Genomic DNA, 24,456 nt, shown 5'->3' on the forward strand with positions numbered 1-24,456 from the left:
ATGCTAGACGAGTTGTACTTAAACAACTTGATCCTGTATTAATAAAGCAGCATATGCCACAAACAGATCTATATGGCTATGCAAATGACACTGAATCAGTACAGATATTGGCATGCATGCCAAACCTCCAATGCATTACAAGACCGACACTATTTGAGCGTTAGTTGAATCGCAAATACAGGTTTATATAGCTGATTAGATACTGACATACTGAATATCTTCATATTGTCTGTGTTTTATTAGATTTTTTAAACCTACATCATACAGGCCGAGCTTAAAACATGGGCTTTAGGGGTTGCAGACCAAGCTGCAAGCTTTATAGAAGTATAAACCTACATCTATTGTACCAGTGGATCTGTGCAGGCTGCTCCTGTATATAACAACGAGTAAACCTATTGAATTCTACACTGGCACACTTGTGTTTTAGCAGGCACACCAAGGCAAACCCTACTATGTATGTACTACTACCAAGAGTACTGATAATAACCTTTAATTCAGTTATTATTGTAGCATCCCAGGGTGTGCCATTGGACAAGGATGGACTTCCCTGCATGCCTTAAGGTGCCACCCTGACATATATTGGTCTATGTGTTGCTATTTGTCATGAGGAATGCATATGTTGTTTTGAGTCATTAATTTAGCCATTTATTTTATGTTAACTTTTGGGGGTAAATTATCGGGGCAGTTACACCTCCTCCCTCCTATCAAGAAAAATTGCCATGCTTTATTGAATCTTTACTTCATTATTATACAGCATAAATCTAAAGGGAACCATAAGTGTTGGCATCAACCACCAACACTAGATGGAGACAAATATCAATAGAGAGTTGCATTTGCACCGTTTAAAGTCACTGCTTAATTGTTATAAAGAATAAGTAAGTATGTAATATATTGATTTCATGTATCTATAATCAATCATTCAAGTTCTAAGATTAACAGAAGTCACAGACCTGTTCACAGGAACGGAATAGCCTACATGTATTAGATAGAACATTGTAACCCTCCAAAATGTTCAAAATGTTTCTTTTTATATAGGGAAACAGATCAATTTGATATATTTTTGCTGTTTTAAATTCATTTAATTTCGATGGATAATTTAGTTGCTTTATTTGCTTTCCTGTTGTCTGAATTGTTGCTATGGTGGTGGTGGTGGTTTTGTGATTACGTTATTTAAAACAAATATATATATATAAATGTGATTTGTTTTTATGAATAAATCTGACAGATCTATCAGAAAAGCTACAACATGTGGAGAGCTGCATCATGTGTAGATATGGAAGACTTCACTTCTGGACTCAACTGCTGTATTTTTATGTAATGTTTGCATTTTTTTAAATTGATCATCAGATACAAAAATAGGAGCAAAATAATACGAGCCATTACAATCTAGAAGTATTGCATTAATTAGAACTTACTGTACTGTACAGTACACAGCATCATGAATGGGCTGATCCGATCAGCTGTTCGTCTCCCCTTGTGACGTCACTTCCGCGCTGGAGGATTGCTCCATCTTCTGCTGCGAATAACACGACACTAGTGACCGCGATTAAAGCGCTTGTTTTCTACATTTCAAGGGATTTGGGGGATTGGTTGCTATCGAAGGTAGGTAAACTCGCCTGTCGTGCGTGTGTTTCGAGACGAAATGCCTCAATAAGAGCGATGTCAGCCAGCCAAGTTCGCCTTTTACAACTTAATTCTGCATTAGCCGCCTGCCTGCTAACCTGGGAAGCTAGCGGTGTTGCCAGGTTTTGAGTGATAAACAAGCAAAGGAAGCGAGCCCTTCGCCCTTTAAACCTACATTGGCTATTTGTAAATAGCAGATCTATAAGCTCACAGCGATGAGACGCGTTGTGAGCTTGTAGATCTGCTATTTTAAACAACAAAATTATCTTGAAGAAAATGTGAAAAATGTTGAATATTTTTGAAATATTTTAACCACACAAATCTTGTATGGGGTCCCTCCCTGGCATAAAACATTTTCAGATGGGGGTCTGCAGACAAATACATATTGGTCCTTGACTTAAATGTTTTAGAAACTCTGGTTTAAACAACATTAGGAAGCAAACCCAAATAACCAACTACACTTAAGAAACAAGACCAAACAAACGCTTTACATAAAAAACAAGCCCAAAGTCCCTTATAATAAGCGGACATGGCAACACTGGAAGCTAGCGGTCCTCCTGGTTGGAGGAGTTTTAATGTTGTCACCTATTCTATCTCATGGACCCTGCTTCTTATTTGATCCACCCTAACATGTTTCTATTCTATCTCATGGACCCTGCTTCTTATCTGATCCACCCTAACATGTTTCTATTCTATCTCATGGACCCTGCTTCTTATCTGATCCACCCTAACATGTTTCTATTCTATCTCATGGACCCTGCTTCTTATCTGATCCACCCTAACATGTTTCTATTCTATCTCATGGACCCTGCTTCTTATCTGATCCACCCTAACATGTTTCTATTCTATCTCATGGACCCTGCTTCTTATTTGATCCACCCTAACATGTTTCTATTCTATCTCATGGACCCTGCTTCTTATCTGATCCACCCTAACATGTTTCTATTCTATCTCATGGACCCTGCTTCTTATTTGATCCACCCTAACATGTTTCTATTCTATCTCATGGACCCTGCTTCTTATTTGATCCACCCTAACATGTTTCTATTCTATCTCATGGACCCTGCTTCTTATCTGATCCACCCTAACATGTTTCTATTCTATCTCATGGACCCTGCTTCTTATCTGATCCACCCTAACATGTTTCTATTCTATCTCATGGACCCTGCTTCTTATCTGATCCACCCTAACATGTTTCTATTCTATCTCATGGACCCTGCTTCTTATCTGATCCACCCTAACATGTTTCTATTCTATCTCATGGACCCTGCTTCTTATCTGATCCACCCTAACATGTTTCTATTCTATCTCATGGACCCTGCTTCTTATCTGATCCACCCTAACATGTTTCTCAGTAGTCTCTGCACTAGGGTCGTGGACACATTTTTATGGGTCACGACGAGTAAATATAAATCCCTTTATGTTTTACTTTTGTTTCCTACATTTTGTTTTTGATTATTATTATTTCAAAACAATCCAAAATAAGAAACATTTTTATGAATGAGGAACAAATTCAATGATTTTTCTAAAGAATTTCATTAATAAATACAATTTAAGAAAGAAATTCCATAAACTTGATAAATGTTTAAGAAGTAGTGAAAATAACCGATCTACAAGCTCTGTCTGCTTGTATAGATCTGCTATTTTGTTTGGGTCCCGGGGCAAACATCTAATGTGTCTTTGGGGTCTTGAGCTAAAAAGTTTGAGAACCACTGTTCTAGTGGACCTTTGCAACAGTGTGTCGTTAAAGGCCCAATCCGAACCTGTTAAATGTCATTAGGCTTTCAAGGACTTTTTATGTATTTATTTATTTGCCTCCGTTTTACCCCAATGTGTTTAACATTAGTGCTATTCCTTCGATCAATACCTCAGTCTAGATCACTAGAATAAAACGTCTCTCCACTGCCTCTTTACTCATTTGTTTACGTTTCTTGTATCACTGATTATCCACCATCTCTGTCATAATCTGTCATGCAATGTGTGTGAGCTAAATATAGTCTAAAGTCTAAACCAGTTGTTCTCAACCTGTGGCTCGGGTCCCCACATTATTTTATTTTTTCAAAAATAAATCAAAGAATAGAAAAAGACCATTACTACATCAAAAGTAATAAACAAACTGTACTATAAAAACTGGTCAAATACCGCTCAAATTGTCAAATAATATAAGAATGAGGCAACATTTGTGAAAATAGTGGATCTAAAAGTTCAAAACACTTGTAGATCCAATATTTTCACAATATTTATCTGTGGAAACAAAGTCTGATAAAATAGAATGCCCCAACTCCTACATTCAAAGTGCTTATCAGGGTCGGGGGCCCCCAGTTCAAAATTAAATTATTATTTTGGGGGGTCACAGCCTGAAAAGGTTGAGAACCACTGGTCTAAATTGATTCTCAGACAAAATAGTTGCCTTCAGTCAAGTCCACACTGTATCGTTGATGTTACTTCAATGCCAAATCTGTGCTTGTATGATAATGATTCCACATAGACAATTAAGTGCATCATGTAAACAAACTACCCAGCTATAACAATACTTCCAAGGAAACAAACTGTTAAAGAAAACTTGCTATATTTATATGTAGCTAAAATTTTAAATGACACAAATGCTTTCCCAGATTGAATGAGTTTAGGCTGCAGTAAAGTGATGTAATTCTATAAATTGATTAGACAAGCTGAGTGAAATGACTTGACCATGTTTGGGTATCGCATTCACATTACTAATTATAATCTCTCAATAATGTTACCAATACAAAAATAATAGTGATATTTGATTTAGCCAATATTGTCCATACATCCCTATTGAATTTTCATGCTTGGAAGATGAACTATAACATTATCTCTATCTTTATTTGTCCCCCAGGGCCAAGCTATGTGCCATCTGATCCACCTCGCAGCTGACGTTTGAATCAGTTTTCAACAGTACATTCCAGCTCTTCTCTGACGAGCCTGAGGGCCGAACATTTTTCTTCAAGGAGCTATGTGCACCGGTGTATAGAAGAGCATCACTTACAACGTAGCACTATCGAGCGATCCAGATCTGACTTTAGTGTTGAAGACAGATGGTTTTGAAACATGGAACAAGGTGTTGTGGACAGCCCTGTAATCCTGGTCATCAAAGCTCCCAACCAGAAGTACGTTGACCAAACCATCAACTGCTTCCAGAACTGGACAGTGGAGAAACTTAAGGCCCATTTGTCAGACGTGTACCCCAGTAAACCAGTGAGTATTTCACCTGGCAGGACAGTTAATAATGTATGATCGTTAAGCTTTTAATCGCTTTTTTCCCCTCCATATTCGTTAGAATCATGACCATTCATCTGTATAGAAACTGCTGGATGAAATTAACATAAATGTTATATTTCCATAATTATTTCCACCTGGTTGTCCATGCTCTTTTATCCACTTTCCTGGCATTTAATAATAATAATAATGCATTTTATTTATACATTTTACATTTAATTGAAACAAATCTGAAAGTGCTATTTGGGCCACTTAGGGGAAAGAAAATCCCTGAATGTTGAACAATTTTCATAAATGTTCACATGACGTGGCATTGCGACACATTGGGATCTGCTATTTACACTATTTATACATTTAAATTAAAAAAAAAAAACGAATGAAATGTATTTGTGTTCAAATATTGAATTCTATAAACACAATTACATCATTAATCACAATTATCTGTAGGACAATAACACATTTTAAACAATCTCTGGGAACTTTGACTGTAATCACTAGCCCTATTATCAAATTCATGTTTTTGTTCAACCGGGCTTGCCCATTATAGGTCATTATAGGCACAAAAAAGAAAAGGTAAATCTACTACTTAAATTGACTATTTTTGCTGGTTATAGAGATGCTTTCAACAGGGCGTCCATTTAACTCAATGGACGCACCATGTTGAGAGGACAGTCCCTATTACTTTCAACGGTGTGATGTCATGTTAACAGTTGTGTGGAACAGAACAAGAGATATTTACATCAGAGGAGATTGGCTAGCATTGATCTTCTGCCAGTGCTGAGCCTAAACCGTGCAGTATTGTTATGGCAACTGAATTTCCCTCGCAGGATCAATAGTCTATCTATCTATATCTACAGTCTACTGAGATCACGACCACAGCATTACGAGGAGACAACAGTGTGCTTAGTTTGTTTGGATGGTTCAGGTGTGTTGCAGTTAGGCAGACATAATGTTCCATCCTGTTGTCATAACAGAACTGTACTTTATCACACAGCTACACTTACACGTAAGCTGATATTATGGCATGTACTATACTGAAGAGCCTTGGCGTGCTCCTTGTGAAGATAGTTATTTTATGTAGGTTATGTCCTGACTTAATTTGAGAAGTGAATGAAAACCTCTAGCTGATTGTGTCTCTAAATAGATGATTGTGTGCTCACACTGTGCTGAGATGAACAAGGGCTTATTATTGCCCTTGTTTTTTGTCAAACAGAATTGTATAAACGTTAAAACACTATCACAGTCCATAAAGAACGTATGTCTTTCAGAAACCTTAACATATTCTTGAAGTTGAGTTAAATAGAGGTAGGAATTTGGCTAAGAGTGATAGCCCCACTGTATTTGTAATATTCTTGGTGTTCAAGTCTGTCAGGCTGAATGGGGGGTGGTCAGGTGAAATTCCTTTATGCTGCTAATCTGATTTTAAAATATTTCTGCTCTGTCTGCAGTTATTGTAAATATACAGTTGGGGTTGTGCCCCCCTAACCACACTGGTGGGAAAGTTGTACTGTGAAATAAGGGCGTACTGTGACTCTTTGTAGGAAAAGGGCACTAGGTTTAGCATAATTTTTTTAGATGCATTTTATTTTAGCAAGGGTGGATTAGAGAAAGTTGAACTTCTGACCCTAACACAGCCCCTTTGAATACAGCATAGCCTGAGAGGAACACAGGTGACCTTGCTGTAGGCCTACATTGTGTCTAATCCACTGTTAAGACTCATTTATCCTGTAAACTCCACTGCTCTATTCTCACGTGGTCAGACCCACCGTCTTACAGTTCCAGTGACGTAGGGTCTAAATACACAAGTCAGCACGTCTGGGTTTTGCCGTAGAAAAACTCTGCAACAAAGTCCGTTGTGTTTGGTCAAATCATAGATCTGTCACGCTTTTTTTCTTCGTTAGACATCAAAATCGTCTGGCTACTGCAAGTCTACCGCTGCTTAGTCTCCGTGACAACTATGCCTTTAAGTGACTTTGATCTACATGGCTGTCATATTTACTCTTTCTTTGCAAGAATGATTGGTGTTTATATGAACGGGTGGCAACCAAGGGCAGGTGTTTGGTTCAGCTTTCCCCAGATTGAATAATATGAATGCAGTGATGATTACCAGGTGCACTTTTCTTTACACACACACACACACACACACACACACACACCCACACACACACACACACACACACACACACACACACACACACACACACACACACACACACACACACACACACACACACACACACACACACACACACACACACACACACACACAGTCTCCTCAAACGTGCATTAAAACTTCCATACTGTAGCTAAATGAACAATACTGAACAATACTCCAGACTTGAGACCATCCACACATCTTCCCTGCTAACCCACTTCTCACTGTTGTATTTTTAGAGTTCCAAAGACCAGAGGCTGGTGTATTCTGGGAAGCTGCTTTTGGACCACTTCACCCTGAAAGATGTGCTAAGAAAGGTAAAGGTTGCTGCTTTCTATTGGCCAAGCATAGGCTAAGGATGAGGCAAATGGTGAAAAACGCTTCTCAGAGAGTTCTCTCTGACAAGTTTAACACATGGTGAACAAATGCATTGACCTGAACTGAACATTTACGTGGTCTCTTTGAAATATAAAGCTTGATGGTCCATAATACATATCCAATGCCCAAGATTAAAGTCAAATGGCTCATAGGCTGAAAATAATACAGATCATTGTCCAAATGATATTGCTGAAAAAACGTACAAATCCTCTTGATTAGCTCTCATTAATGGACACTTCTTTCCATTTCACGCCGTCAGCTGTGCAATAGTTTACCTAATGTTTGCTAATGACCTCCGGTGGTTTCTTACAGCACGATGAATACCACATGCTTCATCTGGTGTGCGCATCACGGACGCCTCCTGGGTCCCCAAAGTCCCACAGCAGCAACGTTAACAAGTCCCCCGAAGGCCCCTCCGTTGGCCCTGCGGTACGATAACCACACCATCACACCTCTGCACTCATTGCCGTTAATTTCATCATCACTGTGTGTGTTTCATCATCAGTTACACCTACAGTAGATGTCTATAGCTCCCGCTGAATTGATTCTGTGTTATTGTAATCTAACTCTAGCTCTTTTGTTTTCCATGTTTCAGACGAGTCAGAATTCTGACAGTGCCTCAGCGAGTCAGAGCGGCCATTCGTCCTCTCCCGGGGAGAGTGGTGATGGGCTGAGACATCGAGCGGGTCCATATCCTTACTACCCGATGCATCATGCTTTCATGCACGGGTAAGAGTGCACTCCTTAATAAGAGCCCACCTTTTTCTATCTATCTATAAATTCCACAAATCTCTGTGCGTACGTCTGTCATTTGCATCTCTGGAGAACCATCCAACCAATCACCCACATTGTTTTGCTGATGCCCCAAGGGAGGCCTGTGTCCATAAGGGTGTCACCCATGCGCGAATCAACAAGATTAAGGCAAGAACACGTGAATTTGCACCGGACGTCGTCATAAGACGCACAAACATGGCAATTTGCATCAGGCATTTCCCACAATGAATCCATGTCTAATGATGAATTTGCACTGAACGTCGTCATAAGACGTCATAAGACGCACAAACATGGCAAATGATGGGTGTCAGGGGGGAAATGGGCGTTGCCCGTGAATAGTTAACGAAATGACACAAACGCGAAGCGTAAATGGCGTAAACTGACGGGTATGACGCAACCCGAATGACGGGCGTCACCCATAAATGATGCAAAATAAAATGAGTGGTGTGATGCAAACTACTGCGTCGTACATACTGAGCAAATCCCACACCAGTGTATGAAGGCTGATCAAGAACATTCTATGACTCATTTCAAAGAAATCCTAACTACTGCAGTCTGTGTGAAGGAGTGTGCACAAATAAATCACTTTTCACACAGCTTAACAGTTTCCACTATATACAGCTCTCAATCCAGTCAATACAAAGCAGAAGACATATGAGACTGAATGCAGAAGATGTGGTTGGTGGGATGTTTGATGACCTTGTGATTACCATCTCAATCTTTTTCTCTTTTCCAGATACTCGTGGAACCAACATGCCCCACAGCCAGCCCCGCTCACCAATGTGACCACTGCAGCCATGTACCCGCCCATGACGCTAATGTGGTGGCAGCAGCTATATGCTCAGCAGTACTACATGCATTAGTACGTCTCCTCGTGTCTATCTCACATCACTGTGAAATAGTTGTCAAAGTGAAATCAAATACGAAACAGTTGGAATTTCAAATTGTCTCTCTCAGCCCTATATACTTATAATCATAAGACGAATATCAAAATGGCCGATCTGCAAGCTATAAACAATATAAAACATACACACAATACCACACTGACAGCAACACATTCTAATACCTCATGCACCCCCACCCCCCATCTCTCCTCAGTCAAGCATGGGCTGCCTCTACTCAGCCTCTCAGACCAGAGCAGGCCTCGGCTCAGTCTCATCGATTGTCCGGTCTCCCCAACCAGCCTCTGGCGGAAGATCGCCGTGGCAACCCGCAGGTCCAGATGAACGCCCAGGGAGGGGAGGTCCTGAACGAGGACGAGCAGAACGGCGACTGGCTGGACTGGGTGTACACCGTGGCGCGCGCCGCCATCTTGCTCAGCATTGTCTACTTTTACTCCACCTTCAGCCGTTTCCTCTTGGTGTTTGTCGCCCTGTTGGGCTTCTACCTGTGAGTTCCCTCCCTTTCTTCTCTTAACCCATTCAATCTGGGAACGCATCTGTGTCATTTTAGATTTCTTTGGCTAACAAAAAATAGCAGATATACAAGCTCATAGCGTGGCAACGAGTGCCTATTTTTGAAAAATCGTGAAAATGTGCGCAAATCTTTTAATATATATATATTTTTTAAGCGAACAATTGTAAAATATTTTGTTCCAGGGACCTCCAGAAGCAAAGATTTTAGTTACAAATGTTCGCTTTAAAGAAATATTTATATTCAAAGATTTGCACAAATGTTCAAGATCTTTAAAAAATAGCAGATCTACAAGCTCGCGGCTATGAGCTTGTATATCTGCTATTTTTGTATAAAATAATGGTTATAGCTCAAATCTAAAATGATACAGATGCGTCACCGGATTGAATGGGTTAAATCTTGTTCTAAAAATATTTGTACAAATAATCACATCAGGGCAGTATGTCCGATATTGGGGTGAAAAGATTATTCGAATAAACGTGCCAAATTAATCCAATTACATTTTACTAATCAAATAATGGTGGTTTAGTGGTCTATAATCTAAATATTTCTTCTATTTAAACATTTTTCAAAATGTGAATGCTCGTCTTTGTTCGATCTTATACAATGAGAAGTTGTGTTTTTGGCTGCTTGGTAAACAGCAAGCTTTTTGGGTTCCGAAAATGTACTATGAACATGTACTGTGGTTTAGTACTTCACATTGTATTTTACTGTAATTCTATGGTCTAAATGAATGGCATAGATTAATCAGATAATGATAACTATCAACCGATTCATTGATTAGGAAATTGTTACTTGCAGCGAGTCTCTGGAGCAGGTTTGCCTCAGTTTAGAATCTCCTGGGTCCAGAACTGTTTAATTTTTGTGATGACGCGATAATGATCAAATCTCCCTCACCCACCCACCCACCCACCCATTAAGGAATTCTCAACACGATCTTGATTAAATGTTTTATAGCTCATGATGCCAGGCAGCAGTACATTTCAACCAAGCAAACTACGTTTTGAGTAGTCATGTTACTTGGCAACAGAAGTGTAATTTCCTTCCTTCTCTTTCCCCCCTCCCCTCGCCTCTCCTTCACCCTCCCTGTCTTCTGTGTGTTCCCTAGGGGACAAGCGGGCTGGTTTCAGAATGAACTCCGGCTCCCAGGAGACGACGTGGAGGGAGAGCTCCATAACCCTGATTTACAAGAGATGGTAGCAATCTCAATCTCATTAATCCTTGTAACCTTTATCAAGAATATTTCCCCAGGCTGAGAGGCTGGCATTTGAGTAAACCATGATTGCCAAGAATTTATGTAGTCATTTTCAGAGATGCCAGTCTACAACTCAATAAATTTGCCTAGGAAATCAGTATTCGAAACTGACAGCACTATATCTCTAGACTAGAGTTTTATCTATATCAATAAAGCTATATACAGTATATTTACAGCATATCACTACAGTTACTGTAGCATTATATTTCTAGACTAGAGCACTAAGTAACGTATAGCTCTATACTAGAGCTGGTCGATATGGACAAAATCATCACAATATTTTTGACCATATACCTCTATCAATATTGTGACAATAGTATGGTAAATGGCACAAAGACGATCTATCAGCTGACCTTGCAGATCAGCTATTTTTGCTATTTTAGAAAATTTGACAGTTTTTTAAAGTCTAAAATAAGGCTTAACTCATTGAGTGCCATAATTATTAATATCTATTTCTGGCCATTACAATTTTTATTAAAATTTAGTAAAACGAAAGTGCTTAGGAAGCGAGATACAGCCTTTTTCAGTTTTTTTCTATTTTTTTCAAAAACACGTGAAACACGTTAATGGCACGTTGCACCATAGCGCTAAAACACGTGAAACACGTTAATGGCACTCAATGAGTTAAGTGGTTAAAACCAGGAAAAGACAACACTTATGCCATATCAAGATTTTTTTGCGATATCCAAAATCCCAGACGATATCTAGTCTCATATCACGGCCCAGCCCTATTCTGTAGCTCTATATTTCTAGAGAGTATTAATATGTCTATACTAGAGCTAAACATATTGCGGCTGGTACTGCATTGGCCTGTTTGATACAATCAGCCCTTCATCTCATTCAGGAACGGGTGATGGATGAAGGCCTGGATGATGACGGAGAGAGCGGAGAGGAAGGGGCAGAAGATCCTAACGGTGTCCCACAGGCGGGCTTCCTGTCCTCCACCTGGTCGTTCATCATAACTTTCTTTATGTCACTCATTCCCGAGGGGCCGCCTAATGCAGCGAACTGAGTTGTAGGGTGAAGTTGCCTTTTAGGGAGTGACTTGGAAGTTGGGAGGCGGGTCAGCCTGCCGGTCTGTGCAAGCACCGCCCTTGAGTACAATCAATCAGTTAGTGCACCGACCATATGCTCCTTGTGAGCTGTGTAGACCCGAGTTTGAATCTGACTCCAGTCTTTTGAATTTATATATTCAAATAAAGAATGGTTTTACAACAATTGCATGACTTTTTACAGGCCTGTCTTTTTTTTTAAAAAGTTACACTAGCCGATTATTTTACCTTTTTTTCCCCCCTCCCAATTTAGTCGTTATGCCAATTGATTCTCCCCATACATTTATGTGTTGCCACTGCTATTTTACCCTACTGGCTCACCTGCCAGTGAGGAGCCCCCACACGGAGGATGTAGTGCCTCCATCCTACTCATATTTGACTTCCCAGCCCCGTAGGAGTCACTAATACAGAAAGAAACATAACCCTCCCTCCTGAAATTGCACAGGTGATCATGCAGCCTGGCAGGCTGATCAGCCTCCTAGTCAACATCAAAAGGCACCTTCACCCAGTAGCGCAAAGTGAACGCACACAGGGGCAATGACAGTTCCCCATACTAACACATTCCTCATTTAAAGAGAGGAGTCACTTTGCTGACCTGCTACCCCAGAGGAACCGTTTCAATTGCAAGGCGACGAATATTAAGTCTCCTACTTTTTTTTTCTCTTGGAGTCCACATATGAACGGCGGCTGTCATTGACTTTAAGTCAAAACTACACTGGAAACTCACATCCCTACCAAGTTGTGAATCAATATGGAACCACTGCTCAGCAGAGGACTGTTTTCTCTGAAGCAAAGACAATGGATTTTGAAGTGTGCAGTGACAGTCTGAATCCTTGGAAACCTGGATTAGTGAAATAAACGATGTTCTTTTATTATGGTAGAAATAATACATACAGCAGTATCGGTTACTATAAGTTGTTATATACTTGTAGATGGTGAGCATCTTTGTAATGTTGTACCAGGAAAACACTACTTCTGTTTCACAACCTGAACAAGTGTTCTCTTTATACCGTAGTTGCAATATTTGTCAAACTTGGATATATTGTATTGTTCACCAGCTTGTAGTGGCTGTATGCAAAGAGCAAGACTGTTTAAAAGGGCTACTTTAGTTTAATCAAATACGACAAGTTGTAAGTGTATGTCATGACAGTTTTCTTAGAACTTAATTGAATGCTTTTTGGTCTCAAAAGTATACATTAAACACTGTCTTAAATGGTTGTCAGTTTAAACATTTTAGCAGACGCTCTTCTTGCCCCTTACCGAGAGCACCTTTTATAATGTGCAAGATCATAGTAAATGGAATGAACCCTAGGGCCTATTAAGTGATCAAGTAAAGCATGGCAAGAAAACAAATTAACCTACTTGCTACAAAATAACTAGGTTAACATATCAAATCTGTTGACAAGCATACAGCATGCATCTTACAAAATAAGGAGTGCTAGAGTTTTCACACTGGTGAAAAATGGGGAGTGAATCTGCAGTCCTGACGATGGTGGTGGGGGTCAGACTCAACAGTTAATTCCACAGTTTGGGAGCCAAGAGGGTCTACAGTAGGTCAATAAGTATTCATGTGATGGTAACACCTTAAATCAGATCACTTCCGTTGGTCAGAGTGTTCAGGTCAACACCAATCATACAGAAAATAATGTGTGGCTGCTGCCACATACAGTATGCCACCAACATCATGAATGGAAAGTCTGTAACACTTGTCTAAAGAAAGAAACGCACACACATTTTTGCCTATATTACTTATCAGTATAGGCCTAGTATGTCACAAGGGGATGATACACACCAGAGTGGTGTTTTGACTTAATGCAACAAGAGAAATGTTTTCCATTGTAATAAAACCGACAGACATATGACACCAACACTGAACACTGCAGGCCAAACTCCTTTGAATCTTCATATTTCCAATGCAGTGCAAACAAAGACCAAGTAGAACCCACACAAAGTGATTGATCTGAACAAGCCAGCCTACAGTTTCCAGTGATAGAAGTACTCAAAACTTTTACTCAAGTAAATACCTTGAAACAAAACCAGTAGAAGTCGGAAGGGTTCAAAACTAGCCTAAATGTAGCCTTTAGAATGCAGATTGAACAATGTACAGTACAGTAAAGAAGTTACTTTCCACCAAAGCCAGTTTCTAGCACACATCCAGCAGAGCACACTGCAAGACATGTAGCTGTGCTGTGCAAAAATATTGGCATGGCCTACCTTCAAGATGGCATATCTTGTTCATTTCATTGCAGCTTTCAGGAACACAAGAAATTAACCTGAGGCAGAAGGAGGATTTGCCACTTTTTACATTTCATACAATATGAAACCATAGGATAAATAGGCTACTTCATGTTCTTTTGTGTACCCCTAGAAACAAACATTGTCAAGATAATGTAGTTCACAAACAAACTGAAAAAAGGGTTTCTTTGGCACAATTAACTTACCCCCAGTGTGGGGTAAGTTGGTCATGCCAAAAAGCTCATGTACCCATTCTATTGGAATACATTTTGTTTCTATGTAGCAGCCTATTAAATAAGAAAGCCATGTGGTAACAGTGGTACTGTAACAAATCAATCATATCAATAGGCTCAACTTAGCCCCTACGGAACCTCTTCCTCCGCTAAGTAGCTCCGAGATGAGGTCCCTCGTCGGTTCCTGCCGTTTGCGGTCGATATTGTCGCACATTTTCCACTTTACATGTTTCTTACCCCTTTCTGCACATCGTATCCAAAAAGCAAAGCATTTGCACCACTCTCTCAGATATTTTAAGTTCTAGCGGAACATAACAGCTTCCAACGAGTTGAAGAAAGTATTTAATTTGCCTCGGTTTTCATCCGGTTCCATAATATTTTGCATTAGAAGATGCAATTCAACATTTGACCAGTAGGGTAATCAGTAATGTTATCTCTACGGGCGCAACTCTTGCGCAATGTCTTAAAAACATGTAACCGGATGAAAACCGAGGCAAATTAAATACTTTCTTCAACTCGTTGGAAGCTGTTATGTTCCGCTAGCCTAGAACTTAAAACATCTGAGAGAGTGGCGCAAATGCTTTGCTTTTTGGATACGATGTGCAGAAAGGGGTAAGAAACATGTAAAGTGGAAAATGTGCGACAATGTCGACCGCAAACGGCAGGAACCGACGAGGGACCTCATCTCGGAGCTACTTAGCGGAGGGAGAGGTTCCGTAGGGGCTAGGCTCAACTTAGTCGAAACCCAGTTTCTCATCTTACCCATATCCATAAAGATAGACATACACATCAGCTGCAACAATGATCCTTTAGCCATACTGGATAAAAAGCAGGATAACCCCCTCTACTACATTTAGATTTTCAACCAAATGTAAATGCTAGCTCCTGTGTCACCAGGTGTGAGCGCGAACGATAACGTGAATGTAACAATTAAAGTTCCAAAAGTAAAAGTACTCGTGCAGAATGTCCCATTTCACAATAACCTGACTCTGCCAGATGGACGAAGCTTGTGTCAATACCGCCCCCATCTGGCGAAGTCAGGTTAATTTCACAAGTGTTAAAGGAAATCTTTTGAAAATAGCAGATCTACATTACAAGCTCACATTGTGACACCGCAGATCGGCTATTTTCAAATGGCCAAAATGGGTTGAAGTGGTTAATGTATGTTTTGTAATAATAATCAAACTTTAAGTAACTAAAGTTTTCAAATAATTGTAGTGGAGTAAAAGTTTAACATTTGTCTCTCAGATGTAGTGGAGTACAAGTAAAAGTACTACAAGTTGGAAATACTCCAGTATAAGTCAAAATATCTAAAAACTGTACTTAAGTACATGTACTTAGTTACTTTACACCACTGCCACACAGCCCTGAAGAGGTATTGGGTGTAATTGGCCAGAGTAACTGAAAACACCTGTGTGAGTGTTCCAGGGCCCTGTGACATCGTACAACTTCTTAATTGGGTCTAGACTGTCTGCACCTGTGTCAACAAACAAACCCAAGCAGCTGCTGATTAAGTGATTTATGGCGAAGAAAATAACCTTTGGAACACATTGTTCAGTTATTGATCGAGTCTCACGCATTCACCTGCCTTCCATCTGGAGCCATGATGTTTCAGATGCTTTTAAGAATCCTTGCTGTCACCGAATGTGTTTATAGAAACGTTAACAGCAGTCCCTTGCAGGTGGAGGAGAATTGGATCGACAGGGGTGTGGGTCTCATGAAGTCAAACCCAGAGACAGTGGAGGAGCTGGTGAGCGACGACAGAGATGGTACAGTGGTGGATGGGGACGTGATAACCCAGGAGGTCAAGAACGCGGTGGACAGCATATGGACACAGGTAGACGCGAGCGGGCGCGTCTTGGTGCCATATGTAATCACCCCAGAATTAACCAGCCGCACGGATGTCATTCGGGCAGCAATGGACATGATCTCCCAGAAGACCTGCGTGTCCTTCCACCCGAGGGTCGACGAGCGTGACTACCTGAACTTCAAAAAGCACCACGGCTGCGCGTCCTACGTGGGCTGCATCGGTGGACCGCAGACTCTGTACGTGGGGCCTTACTGCCATAAAGGCAACGTTTGCCATGAGATTCTCCACGCCCTGGGCTTCCACCACGAACAGACACGGCCGGACCATGATCATTACATCACGATTCTGTATGGCAATATCATCGATGGGAAGCAGAAGAACTTTTACGAGATCCATGGGAACACGTTAGATGCTCCTTATGATCCTTCTTCTATCATGCACTATGGATGTAAATATTTCTCTGCAAATGGCTCGCCCACCATCGTAGACAAGTCTGGTGAGGGGGACATGGGACAGAGGCGTTCCATGACGGAAGGTGATTATGAAAAGGTCTGCAAGCTGTACAAGTGTGATTGTACAGCAAAAATAATTAAGGTGGCCAGTGTCCCCTAACCTCAATCATGTTTCAAAACATCAGCTGGCCTCTTGTCACTGAGCTGTATTGAATGGCAACCGACACAAATGAATTGGGGTGATCTGTGACTAGATGGCTTCCTCACTGTCAACATCATCAACGCTACAACTTCTGGCTACCACTGGAGGGCGCAGTTGCTCAATACAGAGCGGAAGCTGCAACCTGACCCCAGCAGTCATGTGTATCTTTTTGACTGAGTAGGCCTAAACCCAGAACCTTCCAAAACCTGAAGCTTTCCAGAACCCATAAAGTTGTGTTCTTTTATGTTTCCATTACAACCAGAACCATCCCTGCCATTAAAAAATGACAAATTAAAATGGCTGATCTACTGTTCATTGCAACATGACACGTTGTGTGCTTGCTGATTTGGATATTTTTGCCAAAAACTTAATTGAGTATAAATTATTGTTGTATGGAAACACACTCAGAATCTGTGAAATAGCCTACTTTACACCGCACAGTACGGTTCGCTAGCTAATAGCTCTTTTAAGTCAAAGAGGTGGCATTATTGGAAAACTCTGAAAATGTGGAGCTCAAAGTTTTTTTTACAAATTGATTTCACCTGCTTGTATTGCCTCACTGTTTGCCAGTTCAGTTGATCTTCTTCACAATAAATGTACTGTTGCAACTAGCATGCTTATGCTTGTGTCTTTACTTTACCATACTTACAATGGAAAAAAAATATTTTTTTAGTTTACAAAATGCTTCCTTGTTCAGTGAGGTGTGGGAAACAAGTAAACTGTTTAGAGCAGGGGTCTTCAACAGGGGGCCTCAGAGTTACTACAGGGGGGCCGCCAAAACTTTGTGTTAGGACTTCTTTTCTTTTTACATTAACCACTTGAACCTTAGCATCCCTATTCTGAGGAGAACTTGAATAAAACAAATAGCCAAGCTTGTAGATCGGCTATTCTCAGCAGAGGTTTGGTGTAGAGGGGGAAAAAGAGCAGACTAAGTACAGAGTGATGGGTCAAGTTTACCAAGTAGGCCTATTGAGGGTTTAAGTGGTTAAATGTCTGAAAATTAACATTAATCCAACACTGATGATAGTGCTGTCAAACAAGTCGATGAAGCCATTTATAAAATCCATAATTTTCTTTTTTAAATCTGAAACACAATTTTAATTTTGCACAATATGTAGTCCCTGCTTCATCTCTCAGCTAAGGGGTCCTTGGGCTGAAAAACATTGAAGACCCCTGGTTTAGAGCAGTAAGTATACACTTGTTGACCGTGATGGGAGTCCCTCAGAGTGGCTCTCTGCTCCCACCCTCACATGGCAGGACAGAAGGCTTGAATTTATCTGCCATGGGCGTGTTCCGTACTACCCCATCTAAAAGCAAAACCGATCAAACAAGAATGAGATTCTTCCTTGTTTAGACATATGCAAGAAGAGCAGAGCTGGACCACTGGGTGTAAAACAAATCTGAATTCAGCATTGGATATACAGTAGGGGGGGGGGGTCTAGCCATTGTCATTCCTGTTGAATTCCAACACAGGCACACGTCATTCTATTCTACTTAAAGCGGTACTAAGGATAAGGATAATTCCTTTAACAGGTCCGTTCATGTAAGTCCTTACGGCCTTGTTTCCAATGAGGGCCTGTGAGCAATTAGGGGTTAAGAGTCTTGCTGACTGATTAGTTGATCATTTGATTTGGTTTAGTTGATCCCCTAAACCAAATCTTAAATAATTAAGGTTTGTTCCACAAAATGTCTGGACTCTGGACTCTTCCAAAGTTAAAACAGTATTGGGTTTAAAAATGAATAATGGAACCTTTCTCATTTTCAGCAAATACATTCTCTAGTATTTGTAAGGTATGTCAATAGTTTATGTAATAAAACTTTTAATTTGACTCAACACATATAGTAAACCAGAGAAACTCATAATTTAGCGGTGGCCTCTTAATCTTTTTCCATAGCTGGTATTTGTCAATACATTGTCAATATATTTCAGGAAATTGCCTGAGATCAATGGATGCACGATCCCAAATACATGATTACATGTAGCCATTACCACACTTTCAAACCTGCTCGTTTATGGTGCAAGCGTTACAACATTCTTGCTGTTCATCTTGTTTTGGCATGCTGTTTGACAGCGGAAAACGATGCCGAGTGACTTGAATGAATAAAGGAATGACAAACTTGTAATGTAATTCTATGTTTTTATTGCTTTCTGTCATCCGTTACAAAAAATAGCTTTCATCCTTTCTCAGGAGTTCAACAGCAGGAGGATGTTCTGTGCATTACTCATGTCAGGTCTGTGAAACATCACAATGTAACCTTTTTAATTTTAAGGACCCCCAGTTTGATATGCATTAGGCTACGGACCCCCATTTGATACAATATTTATCTCTGAGACTCGACTCTGCACTGTATAATGCTCTTAATTTACTCAAGAGTGTGTAACAGTGGAACGCCTTACGGGTCCACTTGGTTCCATTTGTACACTCGGTGTTACAGATGCACACATGGGTCCATTTGGTTCCTAACTGTCAATCATTTAGCTGGGGACCTCCTGGAGGTCCCTGGACCCCACATTCAGAACCAGTGATGTAAGCAACGTCACAACAATGTCATATAGGGATGTATTTGTAAACACATCATCAGTGAAACAGAATTCACCCACCGTTTCTAAACTGATACACATCTATAAATTCATAGTAAACATTACAGTCAATAGCATCAGACTGACAGGAGATACACGAAAATAGTCTTTTCAAGAAAATAAAAACATAAATTAATACTATTCTGAAAAATAGAATTGCTTTTCTTTTGTTGTTGATAGTGTCGGATTTTTTTCTGAGGATCACCCAATAGATATATACATCACTCAGTCTCTTTAATCTAGCACTACGTCATTGATCTGTGTGCAGATGATAAATACAGATTACATTATACACAAATGGAAATACACAATGCAGGTGAAAATGACCACTGAAATAACACATATTGTCGGCTATTATGCCAAATGAAGACTGAGTCACAAAACAATAAAACGCTTTCGTAATATATGATTGTTCCAGAACAGAATTTGATATTGATATTGGTGGTACAAGATCATTTGATAAACATTCACATTAAACAGTTAAAAAACGAGGACCTCGATATGGATTACAGAGTTTTCCAATAGTGTACGAATGCTACAGCAAAAATACACAAAAACATTATATGATCTATAAACAGGAAAAAAACAAACTTGAGATGCATCATTTCATTTATCAGTGGGGCTGAAATGAAGACTTCCCCATACTGTACAACTGTCACGCTAGAGCAACGTACTGTATGATTTAAGTATGGAAGCCCATCTGCCACTCAATAAAATAAAAAAGAAGAATTGTGTTTTGTCTGGCAAGTGTTACTTAAATCCCACAAAGCTAAGTTTTGTTTTCCTCACAATTGCCTAGTATTTCGTACTGAAAAATAAAAAGAATCACTGTACTCAACATACAGTATGAAGTCAAATTTTGAGATTTGTGTTGAATTGTGTGTGTGTGTGTGTGTGTGTGTGTGTGTGTGTGTGTGTGTGTGTGTGTGTGTGTGTGTGCGCGCGTGTATGTCTCTCTTAATTTGGGATTGCAATCAGTGGTGGAAATGGGGCTCCATATTTAAAACTCAACAAATGAACTCTCATAAGGTGGCAGTCTTTGGCCTTTCAGTGTGCCACACGTGGATCTGTACATCTGTAGATACAATACGTATGAATACGTTAACAATACAAGACTCACACACAAGGAGCTTTCACAAGGCACATAAGCTATTGTCTGTATAGTTAGCTACTGTACACACCAATACACCCATTGAAGCAGACACACACACAGACAGACAGACAGAGACAGACAGGTCTCCCTCGGATGATCGTTACCTACATTTGCCAATCCATACATTGCCTGGTACTTCATATTTGTTATTGCTAAAACAGGACTGCACTTACGAGAGCCAACCCAATAGAATACATCTACACATTTTACGAGAACAGTAGAAATATTTTGCATAAAATGACATCTGTAATACTGAAACTTACCACTTTAATCTTTACACCATATACAGTATTACAGACAAAGATACAGACTGTATAAAAACAGGTGCAGCTGATCGAGTGTAGGAACTTTTTTTTTGTTGCACCCTATCATTTAGTTTATCATAATGTATTTTCTATCAAAAGAGTTGTGATGCCGGCAATGACTGAAATAACACGTAACAGTTTAATACTGCCAACTTGTGACAAAGACAACCACAGTCAGAAAGTCATCCGATTCCCGAGTTGCCTTCCTAGTTGAACACCAGCTCTATGGACTTCACAGGAGAATTGTTTTCTTTTAAACACAGTACACTACAGGCAGCTGTAGGCTCTGAAATTACCCTCTACTGGCAAATTAATCTAAAGTGCTTACTGTACAGTACAACAACGTCATATGGCCTCTGAAAGGGGTTTCCTGCTACAAATTTAAAGACTAACTATTTCTTCCATATAACAGCACATTTGAACAGCCTCGTAAAGGCCCAATCCAAAATCCTAAAATCTGTTTCTAATCCTGTTTTATGTTCATTTTTGTGGCTACTGATGTAGTTATGTTTCTGTCATGGATTGGGCCTTTAACCTAGAAATTACCTGACCACCTTGTGAGCGCCGACATTACCCCCCAGCTGAAGAACAGATGGACTGATTAACATGGAGTGTAGTACTAGTTCTATGGCGTAATAGTGCTAGTAATACTATGCAGTAATAGTCGAGTAGTGCTAACTGCATTAACACTTACATTGGAATTATTGCAGTGAATTATTCTCTTTATTAATCTATGGAAAATACAAAGTACGCTGTAATACTGTATTAGTACTATTACAGTAGTCACCAATACTCATTAATCAAACATTTACCAGAATTCTATAATGTAATTACTTCACATTTAATAAACTATGTACATAGTGTTACCATGTACTGTAATACAGTAAACCTGCCCTCCACTGGTTAATAGAAAGGTTAATACACTGAATAAGGCCACTGTAACAAAAAAGAAGAAGAAAAAAGTAGAAAAAAGAACAACAAAGTGCTACTTTACATTCTTCTTTGTTGTTTTTAAAGTTTGTGTGAGTTGTTGTACATTACTAATGAAGTAAATCAGTTGGCACTCAAAAGATTACAAAACAACCTGAATGGCTTATGTCTTAAGTGTGTGAAGCTGGTGTAGTTAGTTGATTGTATATTGTGTAGTCTGAACCACAGGGCCACTAGTACAGTGGTTCTGTATTTGGCCGTGGATCCACCATCTGAAAGGGTTTTGTGCCGGGAGAAAAGATTATGTCAAAAAATAAAAATGTTCAAGATTATTCAAAATCTTTCACAATTTTTCAAGGTGATCAAAAATATCTAATCTACAAGCTCACAACACATCACGATGTGACCCGTTGTGAGCTTGTAGAGCAGCTATTCTTGAATAGCTGGATTATAAAATAGAGTTAAAGTAGTTAAACTGATTTTGATGGTATATTAACCAATTTCGCTGGGGACCCCCTGGAACCCCCCATCAAGGACCCCTGGCCCCACTTTGAGAAGCACTGCACACTAGTATTAACAGACAGTGCAAGAAAGCTCACACAATCTGAGCTTAACATAAAAACAACAAGCTAAAACCAAAGATGTACAGTACTAGGAATCAGCTAAAACCATAACATAAATACAACATGCCGGAAAACAGAAGTGAAAACATACAGTACCCATGTTTGGAAATTAAAACTCAACTCAAGCATACAAGCAACAGCATGGCAGAGATCAGAGCTCTGTGCCTGTGAGGCCCCTCTTCCTTTGGCATCTGTGGATGTGTTGAGATTGTGAGAACTCACTACATAAGGTTTTCTTTCTGCACCAGAGGGCAGTGTATCCATTCACCCATTTCCCCTCCTCTCCTGCGTGGCGTGCAGTCATACCGGAGTGTACTGGAGACAAACGGCTTGAGTTCCAGGGGGAGAGAAAAAAAGACCCACCCGTTGGCCTCTGGAAAGAACTAGTCCAGGCAGGCTGCGCTGCCTCAACAACATGCCCCTCCATTCCCACTGCCAGGACAGCCCCTCTCATTGGGGAGGGGGGGTGGGGGGGTCTAGCAGTGTATGGTGGAACATTGTTTCAGAAACGAAGGCCACCTCCTCTTCCTCATCACAAGAATGTCTCGGCAGTAGAGCTCTCCCCGGTGGACTCTGGGTTGACGTTGACTCTAACACAGGCCACCTTCTCCTGGCTGTTGCAGACGAGAGAGGGCAGAGAGAGAGAGAGAGAGAGAGAGGAACAGAGAAGAAAAAACATTTAAGATGGTGTTTGGATTACTGAATGGCACTTACAGATGTGAAATTCTGTTAGTTGTGCATCTTTACTCAACATATTAAGTACAATTAAGTATGTTATTAGGATTTTCAATTTGTCTATACACAATTAAGTATTTTCCCTGCAGTTGCACTTTGCATACAGTGTGATGCATACAGTCCACTGTACAATGCACATGACTAGAGTACAATGCACAGTCTACTGTACAATGCACAGTCTTCTGCACATGACTAGACTACAATGCACAGTCCACTGTATGATGCACACAGTCTACTGTATGATACAAACAGAACACTGTACAATTCACAGTCTACTGTACAATACACACAGTCCACTGTATGACACACACAGTCCACTGTCAACACACACAGTCTCCTGTATGATACACACAGTCCACTGTATGACACACACAGTCCACTGTCAACACACACAGTCTCCTGTATGACACACACAGTCCACTGTAAAATGCATACAATCCACTGTACGACACAGAGAGTCCACTGTACGATGCAGTATATTGTACGATGCACAGTCTGATGTATGTTGCATATAGTCCACTGTATCATGCATATAGTCACAATGCAAACAGTGACTGTATTCACTGTGAAGACTAGCTAGCATGAGCACACTGAGCCAAGTACCGGAGTTCACAGCTTTCCATGCTCTTCATGCTGGCAATTTCAGCAGACACACACACACACACACACAAAGAAGACAGGCAGGCAACAGATCACACACAACACAGAACCCCACACAGAGGACAGGCAGCAGATCACTCAGTGAGGATCAGGGCAGGACCCTGGCATGCACAGAAATGCTTACAGTTAAAGAAAAATATTATATATATATATTATTACACACACTCACAGTATAAAAAATATATAATACAACCGATTTTCATCATTGATGAGGCACTGATTTTCATCATTTAATTCTCAACCAAGCACATACTGTAGTTAACTCTGCTAGTGTAAGTTTGGTTTCACATTGGCCATTTCTGTCTGCAGTAAGTATATTTGTTCCTCAGTTAGTTACTGTACGATTACTGTAGTTTTTAATTTTAACGAGGGCTGTAGGAAAAACAAAAGTAAAATTGCTTTCACGCTTTGTCGCTGACCATTATGGAAATACTTTACAATGGACTTATTTCCAGTGTATCATTCTCTGTGTTAACCCACTGCATAGAAGTGTATTTCAACTATGCAATAGATTACTGCTTCCACAGCATTACTGTGTACACACACTGTAGTTAAACACCACACGTCAATAAACAGGCTCAGACATTATAATGAGCGTTACCACCATTATACCACGTTAATTAGCACCAAACACAACACACAGCGCG

General features: G+C 40.1%; 3 protein-coding genes across 10 annotated transcripts in view; 2 read left to right on the forward strand and 1 right to left on the reverse strand.

The window, feature by feature from the left end:
- Nucleotides 1-1,495: 1,495 nt before the first annotated feature.
- LOC308095422 (homocysteine-responsive endoplasmic reticulum-resident ubiquitin-like domain member 2 protein) lies at nucleotides 1,496-13,126 on the forward strand. Of its 2 annotated transcripts, XM_080442480.1 has the most exons (9): nucleotides 1,496-1,602; nucleotides 4,484-4,842; nucleotides 7,258-7,335; nucleotides 7,709-7,825; nucleotides 7,992-8,125; nucleotides 8,907-9,032; nucleotides 9,269-9,559; nucleotides 10,692-10,779; nucleotides 11,683-13,126. In XM_080442480.1, the coding sequence occupies exons 2-9, from the start codon at nucleotides 4,696-4,698 to the stop codon at nucleotides 11,848-11,850; spliced, it is 1,149 nt and encodes a 382-aa protein (XP_080298606.1). In that variant the 5' UTR covers nucleotides 1,496-1,602; nucleotides 4,484-4,695; the 3' UTR covers nucleotides 11,851-13,126. The 2 variants fall into 2 exon arrangements, with proteins under 2 accessions (XP_080298606.1, XP_080298607.1); XM_080442481.1 differs by lacking the exon at nucleotides 7,709-7,825.
- Nucleotides 13,127-15,961: 2,835 nt separating this feature from the next.
- Nucleotides 15,962-16,999, forward strand: LOC308095575 (low choriolytic enzyme; the record flags this gene model as incomplete). The annotated part of the gene is made up of 2 exons (XM_080442629.1): nucleotides 15,962-16,742; nucleotides 16,875-16,999. 2 exons carry the CDS (start codon nucleotides 15,962-15,964, stop codon nucleotides 16,997-16,999), a joined length of 906 nt encoding a protein of 301 aa, XP_080298755.1.
- Nucleotides 17,000-18,965: 1,966 nt separating this feature from the next.
- LOC308094553 (sodium bicarbonate cotransporter 3-like) overlaps nucleotides 18,966-24,456 on the reverse strand; it is a 75,594-nt gene continuing 70,103 nt past the window's right edge. For all 7 annotated transcript variants that reach the window (XM_080441284.1, XM_080441280.1, XM_080441281.1 and 4 more), the window contains one exon: nucleotides 18,966-23,028. In XM_080441284.1, coding sequence (XP_080297410.1) covers nucleotides 22,947-23,028 — 82 coding nt within the window. In that variant the 3' untranslated portion in view covers nucleotides 18,966-22,946. The remainder of the gene's footprint in view (nucleotides 23,029-24,456) is intronic.

The sequence above is a fragment of the Gymnoscopelus braueri genome, assembly GCF_963280865.1.
Source record: "Gymnoscopelus braueri genome assembly, chromosome: 11".
Classification (NCBI taxonomy): Eukaryota; Metazoa; Chordata; class Actinopteri; order Myctophiformes; family Myctophidae; genus Gymnoscopelus; species Gymnoscopelus braueri.